At 34.4% G+C, this 13,578-nt stretch overlaps 1 protein-coding gene across 7 annotated transcripts; it reads right to left on the reverse strand.

Moving 5' to 3' along the window:
* Window positions 1-132: 132 nt before the first annotated feature.
* On the reverse strand, window positions 133-8,045 carry LOC117568940 (aldehyde dehydrogenase, dimeric NADP-preferring). Of its 7 annotated transcripts, none has more exons than XM_034249876.2 (12): window positions 8,027-8,045; window positions 6,853-6,926; window positions 6,385-6,443; window positions 3,823-4,003; window positions 3,537-3,758; window positions 3,304-3,467; window positions 3,017-3,247; window positions 2,757-2,954; window positions 1,747-1,862; window positions 1,088-1,223; window positions 874-1,024; window positions 133-284 (listed from the first exon to the last, which is right to left on the reverse strand). In XM_034249876.2, the coding sequence occupies exons 2-12, from the start codon at window positions 6,868-6,870 to the stop codon at window positions 270-272; spliced, it is 1,491 nt and encodes a 496-aa protein (XP_034105767.2). In that variant the 5' UTR covers window positions 6,871-6,926; window positions 8,027-8,045; the 3' UTR covers window positions 133-269. The 7 variants fall into 7 exon arrangements, with proteins under 7 accessions (XP_034105767.2, XP_034105764.2, XP_034105762.2 ...); XM_034249873.2 differs by lacking the exons at window positions 133-284; window positions 1,747-1,862 and adding exons at window positions 307-690; window positions 2,401-2,516 and having other exon boundaries at window positions 865-1,024; XM_034249871.2 differs by lacking the exon at window positions 133-284 and adding an exon at window positions 308-690 and having other exon boundaries at window positions 865-1,024.
* Between the last annotated feature and the right edge of the window lie 5,533 nt (window positions 8,046-13,578).

A 13,578-nucleotide genomic window follows, 5' to 3' on the forward strand; every position in this document is an offset into this window, starting at 1 on the left:
TATGCACTCACAGCAAATATGTTAAAACTGCCATACATGCTCACTTTGAAAACTTATCGATAAGTGTCGCTCTTCTCCACACCAATCTGGCAGCACTGCGCTTAAAATTTAAACAAATAAAACGGTCGTCTGTTATTGAGTTTTTAACATTCACATTTTTTATTAAATAGCAACTAAATAACAATAACTAATATAGTAATTCTTCGATTCCAATAGCATTTAGATCACCCACCGATATGCGTATTAAAAGTACAAGTACATGCTTTTATTTAGTTTGATTCTTTCTGAAAATATAAATTGGTATACATGGCATAAATAAATCAATATAATCATATATAGATAAATACACATAATACAAGTGTTTTGTTTTCTAAGTGCAGACATCATATAAAGTATTTACACAAAACCCTCTTTTAAATCCCAGTTACATTGATATCAAAAAAGATCAGTTATGACGTATTAGTTTTTAAATCTAAATGCAAGTATGTTTTGAAATTAGTATAATTACACCCAGCAATAATAATAATAATAATGAAGAAAAAACTAATACATATTTATGCATAAATGCATTTACTGCGATGTATTCCAAATGTAAATGTAATTAAAAGTCCACTGGCTCATGGTGCAACGATTTATATCCGCCATTGATGTATAAATTGTGTTTTATTTTTAACGCGACAACAGCTTGCCCTAAAAAGGTGGACAATGTGTGTATGAATTGGATTTGGGGATTTGGCGATTACAGAATGTGTGTGGTTCAAATGTTGGCCAGTTAAATAGTGTGAATGATACGCATGGAAAATAATCACAATCATTAATACATATTCGCACAGACAATGCTTAGACAATGGCTGCGAAATCTACCTTTCTTACCTGTAGGTAATAATTGGCAAGCACCGTCAATCCCACGCCAAGACCAACCGCAAGCACATGCGAAAGATACAAGTTTGGAAGCGGGCGACGTTTGCGTAACAGGAAAGAGAGCAGCGAGGCCTTGCGATCCGAGTAAGGTGGATAACGAGCTCTGCAGTGGGTTATAACATAATTAATAATAATAATAATGTATGTATATGTAGTTGCTACTTACGATGCCATCTTTTCGCCAATCGCTGCCAGATTCTTGCCAAGACACGATTTCTTGTGTGTAAACGTGTCGAATCCAAATTTGCCATGATAGCTGCCCATGCCGCTCATGCCAACACCACCGAAGGGAATTGTGTCAACTGGGGAAGGGAAGCCCCAATAGAAATGTTAGCAAAAGCTTAAGTAAATTTATTATTCATTTCAATAAGCGTTAACTGCAATATTGCAATATTGCCTAGTCATAGTTCACACCAATCACCAGTTGTTAATTAAAAATTCGCACTAGTTTTATTAATAAATTGCAAAATTTTGTTCAAGCAAACATTTGGTAAGCGCTTCAAACCGTAAAACCAATAGTAATAATTAAAGAATAATTTGTTAAATGCATAACAATAATAATTTACTCTGTCGTGTGTGTACTTAAGTCTGTAAAACGTTTTTGTATTCTGTGGATATTTTGTGATCGGATCGGCCAAATTATCGAGTTGAATATGACCAAGTAATGAAAGCTAATTTGGAGCTGTGGTCGAAACGGTGTCAACAATAAAACATTTGTGCATTGGCTTGAATATGTGCGTAGAGAAAAACATTGCAGCTAATTAAAAGCTTTTGGCAGCTGTAAACTACAATATTAACATAATTATATACAATACTCATATATACCTCCGACATGCATTATAGTTTCGTTGCTGCAGAATCCGCCGCTAGTTGTGTTTTCCCTAAACTCTTTTACCAACTTGTTAGAGTTAGAGAATACGTAGATTACAAGAGGCTTTTCTCTATTTACGTTTGCAAATTTGGGGGAAGGAGAAACATTTAATATTACATTACGATCATATGGGTATATTAAACAAAAAGCTAAAAACACAAAGAATGTACAATTCATAGATATGATCTTGATGAATTACAATTTGGTATGTTTCTGTGTAGGGTCTTCAAGAAGGGGTCTACAATCTACAGGCTAGCTGTACACACGATTGTTTCGGTAACAAAATTTACAATCAAATTACAAAATAACCATCACCAATTAGCTATACATACTAGTTACAGATAAATAGAGAGACAGAAAGAAGATAAGGATAAGGGATTTGTTTTTTGTTTTTTTTTTTTGCCGTAACCATATCATTATTGAAGCATCTTTAGACAGTAGTACTTTGTAGCAGAATTACAGAACACAATTGGAGAAGTTTTGCTGGGTAGTTTGGTATTTGCCAGGGCTTAGCTCCATGTTTGCAACATTTATCATTAACCGTAGCCGTAATATTGCATCCACATACTGTTGTTTAGCATGTATGTACTTTGTTGATAATGGCTTACCGGCATAATGCATTATCGTGTCATTCACGCACATTCCGCCTGATTGTGTGCCGTTAACGAACAGATCGAGCACATCTGTTTCCGTTGTGAAAATATACAGGACGAGTGGGTTTTCTCTAATATGCGTTTGCGTTTCAAACAAGACATTATTATTTTGTATTTTCATCAATCGATTATGGACGATGCAATTGAATTTTGCAGGGGTCGCAAAATAAGAATTTTTGATTGTGTTGGTGTTGGTGTAATGACAAAATGGGATAAAACGAAAAATAAATAATTATGTATGTGTATGAAAATAGACGCTGAAGAGATGATGAATATGCTTCAATTTTGAGTTGGCGCACTGATCAACATACCTGGCATTGATGAACTTAATCGCATCGTAGGCATTCTCGACTGTGTAAATGGGCAAGATTGGGCCGAAGATTTCCTCCTCCATGATGGGATCATCGGGCTTCACATCAACCAGAATTGTGGGCTCAATAAACTTCTCGCTGACATCATATTTGCCACCCAATGCAACACGTCCCGACTTCATCAGTCCAAGGAGTCGCCTGTAAGCAAGGACATAGAATTATTACAAAATCAAAGAACGTATATTAATAAGCGTAATTACTGGAAATTGTTTTGGTTGATGATGCGACTTAGATCGGGACTGCTCTGTATGCTTTCGCCGTACCACTCCTTGAGCACATCCCTGGCTTCCTCTACGAATTTATCCTGCACCTCCTTGGAGCACAGAACGTAATCGGGTGCAATGCATGTCTGGCCGCAATTGATGAGTTTTCCCCACAAGATGCGCTTCACCGCTGTGCGCAGTTCCACGGACTTGTCAATGTAGCAAGGGCTGCAGAAACAAACATTATGCAATGTGATTTACATATGTTTAAAATCATAACTCACCTCTTGCCACCCAGCTCAAGGGTTGTGGGTGTCAAATAGTTGTTGGCTGCAGCATGAATAATTTTGCCGACGCGCGTGGATCCCGTATAGAATATGTAATCGAAGCGTTGCTTCAGCAGTTCAGCTGTTTCACTGGGTCCGCCACAGACAACTGGATAGCAATCCTATAGGCATAAACAAAACAGAACTATAAACACAGAAGGCAAATTTACATTTAAAGTCTGCTCACGCACATTATCTAGATATTTGGGAATTGTTTCGGCAATGAATTTGGCACAATTTCCGGCAATCTCGCTGGGCTTGAGGACCACACAATTGCCAGCAGCAATTGCAGCTGCAACTGGAACCAAAAGCAATTGCAAAGGATAATTCCAGGCGCCAATGACGAGGACAACACCAAAGGGATCGTTGTAGACTTGCACATCATCAAGCATATTAACAAACGACTTTTCCGGCTAGAAGTTTATTGCAAAATAATGATTAATTATTGTTAAAATTGTCGAAGTTTTAGATGCTTACCCTGTCGGCCTTGACCCAGTCGTTGAGATGGAATAATATGTGCTTAATGTCATTCTTCATGAATTCTGTTTCCACAATCAAACTTTCCTGTTTGGGACGGCGCAAGTCAGCCTCCAATGCGCTGATAATCTCATTCTCATGCTCCTCATAGCAACGCAGCAAATTCTCCAATTGCTTGCGACTGAAAAATATAATTTGAAAGCGATTAGATAAACGATATATAATAATAAAAGTTAATAATCCCCCAAAATTAGCTTAAAAAGCGCTGTAGAATTAAAAAAAAATTAAACAAACTTCAGCCAAACTAGATCTAAAATTGGCTGTTCATTAATGAAAATATATTCGTCTGCTGAATTGTTTTGGAATTTCGTCACAAGCCAATAGAAATAGAATATCATGAATGCTTAAAGCCCAGTCATCGTGTTGTAACAAGTTTATCTAACTTATCCATTATCATGTAAATTTACCTCAAATTTTTGTCACTTGTCAGTTTTTGAATCAACGAAACTTTGTTCGCGTTTGAAGCTAATTAAATTTTGTACTGTTTTATCTATGACTCGAAAGCCAAGCACCTCTCGCATCTGAACAGTTCAAAAATTAACAAAAAAAAAAAAAAGATGAACAATGCAAAAGACAAGTACTAATATGAGTATAGCAAATATCTAGTCATTGTCGATGTGGTTTGCTGTTGCCTTTGTTGCTGAGTAAGATGGAGAAGGTCAATGCTAATTCGCCGTTTCGATAATAAATTATGCAATGCTTGCCTTTAAAAAACGAAAATGAAAAAAAAATCTATTCTACGTTCATATGACGCCACTAATCGTCATCATCAGCTGCTGCTGCTGCTGTTGGTGTTGCGGTTGCTTGAATAAAAATGAAATCAAGTCTGATTAGAACTATGAAAACCGGTTACCGTATACCGGCTAGTGGGATGGCCAATGGCTAACAGGATTTCAGTTTAACTAGGGCTTCATTTAGAGGTTATCAACCAACAAGTAGTTTGTTCTACATATCTGAGTAAACAAAATTAGAAAACACGTTTATGACTTAATATGTCGTGATTTGCTAATAATAATGCACTAGAAGCTGCACATTTAATTGCCAAACATTAAGCCCATAATTATAAATTATACACACTATACTATGTATATAAGTTAGATGATGGATAGAGAGATACTTGAATAAACGAACGTTGTGCATGACAATGAAGCAATTATAACGATTAGGCGGCGCAATGAAATTCTCGCTGATATTCAATATCAATATTTTTAGAAACGCTTTGACTTTGGGCGACAACGCTCAAATGTATTTCTTCGATATATATATTTTTGTTTTTATTATGTATTTATTTATTTATGTATACTACTTATATACGAATTATATTGCGTATACGTCTCGTATTCGAGCTTAGGTATTTCAATGCGCTTCTATGAAGAAGTAGAAGAAGTAGCTTAAAAAGGCGAAAACAATCGAAGAACTCGACACGTTTGTTCCGAGTTCATTTGAAAATACAAAATAAAAGAAAAAGATCATGAAATTAAATGGCTATCAACCTTGGGGGTGCCAAAGATTTTTGTCCGCACTTCCGTTTCACACTTGACGCTCAAAAGTATTCTCTGCATGTATGTGTATACCAATAAATTTGTGTATGCCTAAGCATAAACTTTTTTTTTCTTTTGTTTATTAACATATCAACTTTGATCTTGAAAATGCGTTGTGCATGTGCTGTAGATAGTTCCATGTGGTGCTGTTGCTGCTTTTGCTGCCTTAGACCAAGGGCTAAAGTGCGCTTAGAAACTGGAATAGTAAAAGTGTTCTAGTTGCTTTTGCACATTTAATCGCTATTACAAACATGTGCTATATTTCAACCAGCTCGTATCGTTAAATAAACTGCGAATTATACAGAAAAGTGCAAAGATCCCAACCTGAATGCCTCTAAAGCACATACATATGTATATGTATATGCATATGCACGAGTATATAGAAAGGGAAATGATATGTGTTGTATAAACAAAGCAAGAGACAACAAAATACACAATTATATAATGTATATATGACTCCATTTTTGCGTTCAGTGTATTGTTATAAATACTTATCTACATTTCTTATCAGAGAGAGCTCCGAAGCAAGCGACAAAGTTCAAGTGAAATGAGTTCAAAAAGCTTTCAGTCTCCCACATTGCTGTGAGTGTATGTGTGTAAGTGTGCGTGCGTGTCTGTGTTTATGTCTGTGCCTGTGTCTGATCTCACATTCAACTAGAGATGTACTTAAGTGCTTGTTTCTACATATGAACCTATGTATGTTTATGCATAGTACTAAAAATATGAATGTATTTGTTTATTTCGACTACTTTCAAAAGCCGTCAACAGCGTTGCGACAACTCTTGTAATTTACATTACATTTAACATCAACGTAATAACGCCGACGACCTAGTTACTTGTACTAGTCAAAAACAAAAACAAAAAACAGCAAAAACCAAAAATGCAGCTTTAACTACTGTTGCTTTTTGGGCTTTTTGTTGAGTGGGGGAAGGGGTGTTTTGGCTAACAAACAGTTACTTACCGAAAGCTTACGTTCCTAGTCTTGCCGCTTGCGAATGCGAGACGGGCTCGCTGCAATGTCTGCGCGTTGTGGTTGTTGTTGTTGTTCATCGCAATTGTTGGATGGGTGTCGTCGTTGTTGTTGTTGTTGGTGTTGGATTTTTACATTCGCAATGACCAAATTGTGTGTGGCGAAGATATCGAGTACATACAAACGTAGTGGGTAGTATGCACGTATATAGGAAGATAACGAAAACAAAAACGTAAGGCAAACGCAAAAATCAAATAAAATCTAACAAAAAAAATAAGGCTTAATGTTTGTTACGTGCACAAATGTTCGTTAATAATCGTTATTGTTACTGTTGTTGCTGCTGTGCTCGCATTAAATTGCATGCACAAGTAGTTTTGTATTTGTTTTGCTCTTTTTCAATTTGCTATTTCCAGTCATTTATTTACGAAACATTTGCAATTGCAACTGCAAAACACTCACATCATCGAAGTTTGCCATTATGTCAGGCTCTTGTTGTTTAGCGGGCGCGACGATTTCGTTTTCTGATTCGGATTCTGCGAAATAAATACAAGAAGAATTACACAAACAACCATGAAACTTTTATTAAGTCGACGTTAAAACACAGATTTAACTAGCACTATCACTTTTATACGGATTCTATGTTTATTTCTCTGTGTATGTATTTACTTTTACTGTATTGGTGGGGCACCGAGAAACACGCAAACCTCTGAGGCTGTGGCAGAGTCGACGGGGCGGAAAACCAAACAACGATTAGTCAACCAACAAAAACACACACAATATTTACGCGCGACGCACAACCGACAGCGTTCACGTCAACGAGAAGATTGAAATTGAAACGTCGAGCAAGTTGACTACATGAGCCGCGGCCGCTGCTTTAATTGTATTCAATTCTAAAAACCCGTTTCAAAAAAACGCAAATGCCGCCTGCTCTCGCTTTATATGGATGCCCAACAAAAAAAATATACAAATCGGACTGACTGAACAGCTGTTTTAAGCGAACGATGCCATTTACAGACTGAGTATGAGTACGAGTACTGAGTACAAGTATAAAAAGCGATTACTTAGTAGTTGCTATCGCTTTATCGAAATAGTGCTCGATAAATAAACGTAAGAGATACGTTATTTTGAATACAAATAAATCAATTACATTTTGATTTTAAACTGAATTCTGACTAACGCAAAAAGGGTGTTAATTTGTAAACCTGCTACAATAATAATAATAATTTATTATTGTTCAACTTTACCTCAGGAACACACAAGTGTTTCAGCTGAAATGCCGGTTGGTACTGAATGAAAACATTTCCAAAAAATCAACTTGGGGTTCGCTATCGGCTTTACTAATCTGTGCGTGTCTAACCCAAACAACTGTATGGGTAACATACAATTGGACTTGATAAGGAAGTTGGGTCTAAAAGTTCGTAAGTGCATCTACACGAACGTTCTATCAGCTGTATTTAAAAATACGACTGCATAATCTATGTTTCTTTTATTATAGTATGTGTGATAAGGTTGAAATGGAGTCTCTGTATTGGCTTAAACAAAAAAGTTTGCCGAGTAATGATGAGTTAATAGTTTTAATGTGTTTAATGTCACAGTCACCATGATGAGGTACTCAATTGTAAGTATTACTTACCAATATTAATAACCGTTGTCTGCTTGTCAACATCTAAGAAATTACACATAGTTTGTTGTAACTATTAATGAAGTTAAACTATTATATTATGAATTTATTAATTACCATTTGATGTATTTTTATCGCTCACTAATATAATGGGCATGGGCTGGGTTTGTTGTATATTATTCTTATGCTCCGACATGTTAAAAGCTTTTATTTGTAAACCTTGCCTTCAGTCAGATGTATAATTACAATCGATGTCCTCGCGTACACAGTTTAAGTGCGACTGAAATAATAAACACAACCAGACTTAGGGGTTAATAATAGCGGTCAGAGTTCTGCTGAACCCATTTGCTACTGTTTGTTTAATTACACGTGAATCAAAGTTATCTATAGCTACATCGTAACAACTTATTGGCGATGGCCTACAGAAAAGTTTGAGTGCAATTTGTAACGTGCGGCTTCGGAATGCCAGGACATTTAATAATGTCAACTAAGGACTGGGAAAACATATGTAAAATACACATGTTGGGAACCTATGAAATATGCACAAAGTTAGAATGAGCTAAATACTTGGGCTGTCAATATAATTGTTGACCAACTGTTGAAAGGGTTTCAATTGCGTTTGAAAAATCCATTGTTTACCGAGCCAAAACCCACATCGACAACGACATCGTCATCGAAGCCAAAGCATATGTGTATACGGCAAGTTAACACCCCGTCATAAATTTATATTTCAAGGTCACAGTCATGTGTAAGCCCGGCTAACACCTGAGCCCATTTTAGCCGCATTGTATTGCATAATTGTTAATGCATTTATGATGCACACACAATGACGCCATTACATGCACTTTTCACAGCTAGGTCGACGACACTATGTCACGTTTCTGGGTTTATAATTCATCGTCAATTAAATTAGAATTCATTAATTATTAATGGCGTTTCACTTTCATTTGGGCATCTCGTGGGGAATTCATAATTAAGCAATCAATAACTGTTGTTAACTTTGGTACACATAATATATGTATATATGTTATGTACTTAATCTACTTTTGCGTTGATAATGTTTAAACTTTAATCGCGGCAGTTGAACAAATCCGATCGTGTTGTTTGTTACACAGCCAAAGCGAAAAACCAATTGTGCACTGAGTGATAGCGTTGAGTGGACTGAGCGGATAACGAGGCGACTTAGCGGAGCTGGTTGCCATGGCTGTGGACACCGGAGCTGAGAGCTGGATTGGACAGGTCTGGTGTGTCTATGGAACGCTGCACTCTCGCCTTGCAAATTTTGCTATAATTACATATGTGCGACTCCAGTCTCGGATTTGTATGCACAACCTGTCGCCGCTTGACGAAACCAAAAACCATTGAAAATTATATTGAAATCTTGACAGCACGCACCGACCGATACCGAATTCAAAAACAAAAGCAAACAACAACACGAAATAACGTGGAGAAAAAAAACACTCCTCCGCGCCGTAAATTACCCAGAGAGTGTGGCTAAGTAATCGCTAGACGAGTATATGCTTGACCAATTCGAATAGATTCGAATAGATTCACTTGCCGCGCCAACGCTCGAAACACGTCTGTTGCCCGCGTCCGGACCAGACCGGCAGCTAGCTCTGCTTCAAGTTAGGCTCTCGGGTTTGGCCAGTTCCACTCGCCATTTACATTAGCTTTGTTTTTATTTTCTGTTTTCTCATAGTTTGTATAGTTAGAGGTATTTCATATATGTTCAATTTTCGCGCACTCCAACTGTCGCAACGACTCTGCCGAAATTTGTGATATTCCAGTTTCAATTTTGATCTTTCGCGATTATTACAAAATGACTTAATTGGACTAATCTCTGGCATTTGGTAAGAGGTAAGCTGCGTGTATCAGATAAAATGATCATTTACCGAACAACATTATAATAAAAATGTTATAACATAACATTCTTGACAAAAAGAGACTGTTTTCGCTAATTCTCTCATGCAACCATTAAAATATTTTTGAACTAAACTATAAAAAAAAACCTACACCAACTTCTTGGCATGCCGAAGAGTCAATACCCTTTCCCTACAGTCAATATAATAATAGTTCTCTTAGTGCCCTACCTCTAATCTATGGCCATAAACCAGTACAGTAAAAACCTTGTTTTTACTCTATCCGGTAGCTACTTCAAAATTTTAAAAGACTTCTTCCGTACACTTTTTAATTTTTTGCTTAACCTTTGCGATTTTCAAGTTAAAGAATACCGTTGAAAATAGTATAATAAATAAACACATACGAGATCAGCTAAGGTTACTACGAAATGGACTCTCTGCCTCTTCAATGATTGAAGCTCGTCTGGAGATCAGTTGTTTACTTTTTCTACAACAGCTGTTTGTCTCTAAACAAGCGAACCGGTTATTGGAAAAAAAGAGCTTCAGCTTATATTTCGATTGCGCATTACACAGTTTTCGATCAAGCCCTGACCATGGAGATCAAACTTAGACCCGTAAGCCCGAATGTCATTGTCAACTGCTGGAGCCATGATTTGTAGCTTGAAACTCATCTAATGACTCGCAACAATAAGATATGCATTACTTGGCACCTCAATATATAATTTGGTTTCATGTGCCGCCGCTGGACTTTAAACAAACTGCTGAGGCTTTAATTCACGTACATTAGCTAGACATTTTCGTTAATTGTTCTAGTCGAAAGTCACGCAACACTAAAAAAACAAATATAAAGCAACAATCAGACATTTCAGCAATGATGATCATGCAATTACGTAGACAAACGATTTTTTGTTTATTTAACTGGTTCTTATTTCTCAAAATTATTTTTTTATAGTATTTGCTGAATTCTATGAAATCCAAGTAAACGCAAATAATAATAATTATCACAATTGACCACAGACCAGTTTCAAATAATAATTGTGTACCGACTTGTTGGTAAAAATATGTGGCATACTTTTAGGGATTTCGTTAAACGACCTATTTTTAGTTTTCTACCCCAAAAATAATTAGGTCCAATTTCAGTATTTTAAAGGTATCGAAAAATCCACAGCATCTCTTCAGGCGTTGATTCTTTGATCGTTGATTTTCGAAATGAAACAAATGCGTGTTATTAGTGTATAATTTATTATTTAAATATGTTATAAAATTTGTTTATCGTATAAAATATACTCTTACTCTTGTCTCACATATATATATTCACATATATATGTATATATATTTATGTATGCATGTATATAGAAAAATTACAATTCAAGTATTGTAGTATTTTTTTTCTTTTCCTCACTATTACACAATTACAATTTTTAACTGCAACTCGTTATTGTTTATAATTTGTCGCCTTGATCTAAGAGCATTTTCATCTTTCGTATTTTAATTAAATTTTTCTTTTTGCTTTATTATGTTTTACTTATGCAAAATAGCTGCAATATTGTGTATGTATGTATTTACTTGTGTACCTAGTACATGCTTTTTTAAATAAATAAATATGTTATTTATTTAAGTGACAAATGTATGAATGTATGCGTAGTTTTTTTTTCTAAAAAGTTATGCCGAAAAAATGATTGGAGCTCTCGAAGCAAATCAAATAGAGGAGGAGAGTTCACATTTTCTTTTTTTTTTTTGCTTTTTATTAGTTTAAACGTTTTTTTTTGGTAATTTCGATTTAGAGTAGTATTTAGTAATTACTATTTATGTATGCATATATGTATGTATGAAGTAAGTATGTATATATGTATATGTATGTTGGTATCGTATCTATTATTTAAGTAGTATTCGCACACGCATTAAATGAATACAAATACATTCGATCGTCATTTGATGAATCAAGCATTTTGTGTGAGTCGTCGTGTGAGTGATACAAATATACAATTCGCAGGTAGACTATATGCCTATATGTAGTATTCGTTATAGCTATTTTCATTTCATTATGAATATGAGAAACCAGTAGCTGGCCTACAGTATTTTTTTCTTCTTTTTCCATTACGTTTTTTTTTGTATTTTTTTTTCTTGATTTTTTTTTTGTGGTATTTTTCTTTTTATTTAATCTTTTAGCGTATTTTCTTTTCTGATCATGCTTATAAATTAAATTTGTACTCGTTTTGTACTCAATTGCTCCATAATTATTACATATATGTATGTTAGTATGTATGCATGCGTATGTTTATGTATATGTTGTATGTATGTATGTTTGCCGAATGAAACATGTGAATTTTAAATACAATATTGATGCGTTCTTTTCGAATTCGTTTTTCTTTTTTGGGAGTTTGTCACAAACTTAATTGCTAATGCTAAATGTTGTTTTGCAGTTAAATATTTCTTTAGTCAAATATTTGTTATTACCGCCTCTTGGTCTCTCTCTCTCTTTCTCTCTGCAATCTGAGAGAAACTGTTGTCATATATAAAATTTATTCAAAATTGTATTTTGATATAAGAATTCATTCTTGTTTTTGTTTGTTTTGTTTGTTTTGCAATCATCGTTAATCGACATTTTATAAAAATTTGATTTATAAATACATTTTGTTGTTTCTTACATTTGGGAGTTCTTTTTAGTTTGTTGTTAGCTGCTGTTACATTTTTTAAGATATTTGTAATTTTATATATATATATATCTATATATTCATTGACTTAGGTCTAAGTACACATATATACATATGTATAAATGTATGTATAAGTATGACAAAAAATTGAATACCTGATTTAAGTTTTGGATTCGTTTTAGTTCGTTAATAAGCTACTTGTATATGAGCATTTACTTATTCATTTTTTGTTTTGTTTGTTTTGTTTTTTTTTTTTTTTTGTATTTTTTAGCAAAGTTTTGTTTTTTGGAATATTTGTTGTATTTGAAAAATAAAATACCTGCTTGAAATTATTATTTTGTTTTGTTTTGTTTTGTTTTTGGTATGTATGTTTAATTATCTATTTAATGCATAGGCTAGCTGTGGGTGTGGGTGAATGTGAATGTGGGTGTATATATGATATTCATGATTCTATATATTGATTTTAATTTAATTTTTGTTTTTTTTGATTCTTAAGCCTTTGGCAAATTGTTCAGTATTCATGACTTTTAGTTGGTTTTTTTAGTGTTTAACATACTTTAATAATCTTTAGATATACATATATAATATATGTTGTTTATAAATGCTTTTTATTTTGAATTATGGCATTCGGTAGTACTTAAATCTCAATCTTGGTTTACCATTTGTTTTTTTTTTATGTTTTTTTTTTTACACAATTTCAAAACTGTGGCTTTTAGAAAACGGCGTTCATTTTGATTTTAGTATTTGCTTTTTTGTTTTGTTTTTCATTTAGTAAATCTCACACATGTAGAAATATTAGTAAAATATGGCATTTCTCATATGTTTCTCATATATATAATATATATAAGTACATATATGTACTGTATGTGTATATAAGTAGATGCATATTTAATATTACTATTACTATTATTATTTTTATGGTATGGTTTCGCAAAATGTGAGGAAATGCTTTGATCTGGTTGCTACCAGCAATCACATAAAATGAACGGCGCTTTAAGGTATATAAGTGTGTGTGTGTGTGTGTGTCTGGGTGTGTAAATGAGTTTATGGC

This window comes from Drosophila albomicans, chromosome 3 (genome assembly GCF_009650485.2).
Source record: "Drosophila albomicans strain 15112-1751.03 chromosome 3, ASM965048v2, whole genome shotgun sequence".
NCBI classification, from domain to species: Eukaryota; Metazoa; Arthropoda; class Insecta; order Diptera; family Drosophilidae; genus Drosophila; species Drosophila albomicans.

Coding starts and splice junctions, on each gene's coding strand:
- LOC117568940 (XM_034249873.2), bottom strand. Junction 4,004..6,384: donor ACTAGGAACGTAAGCTTTCG/GTAAGTAACTGT, acceptor TATATTTTTCAG/TCGCAAGCAATTGGAGAATT. Junction 3,248..3,303: donor CTTGAGCTGGGTGGCAAGAG/GTGAGTTATGAT, acceptor TTGTTTCTGCAG/CCCTTGCTACATTGACAAGT.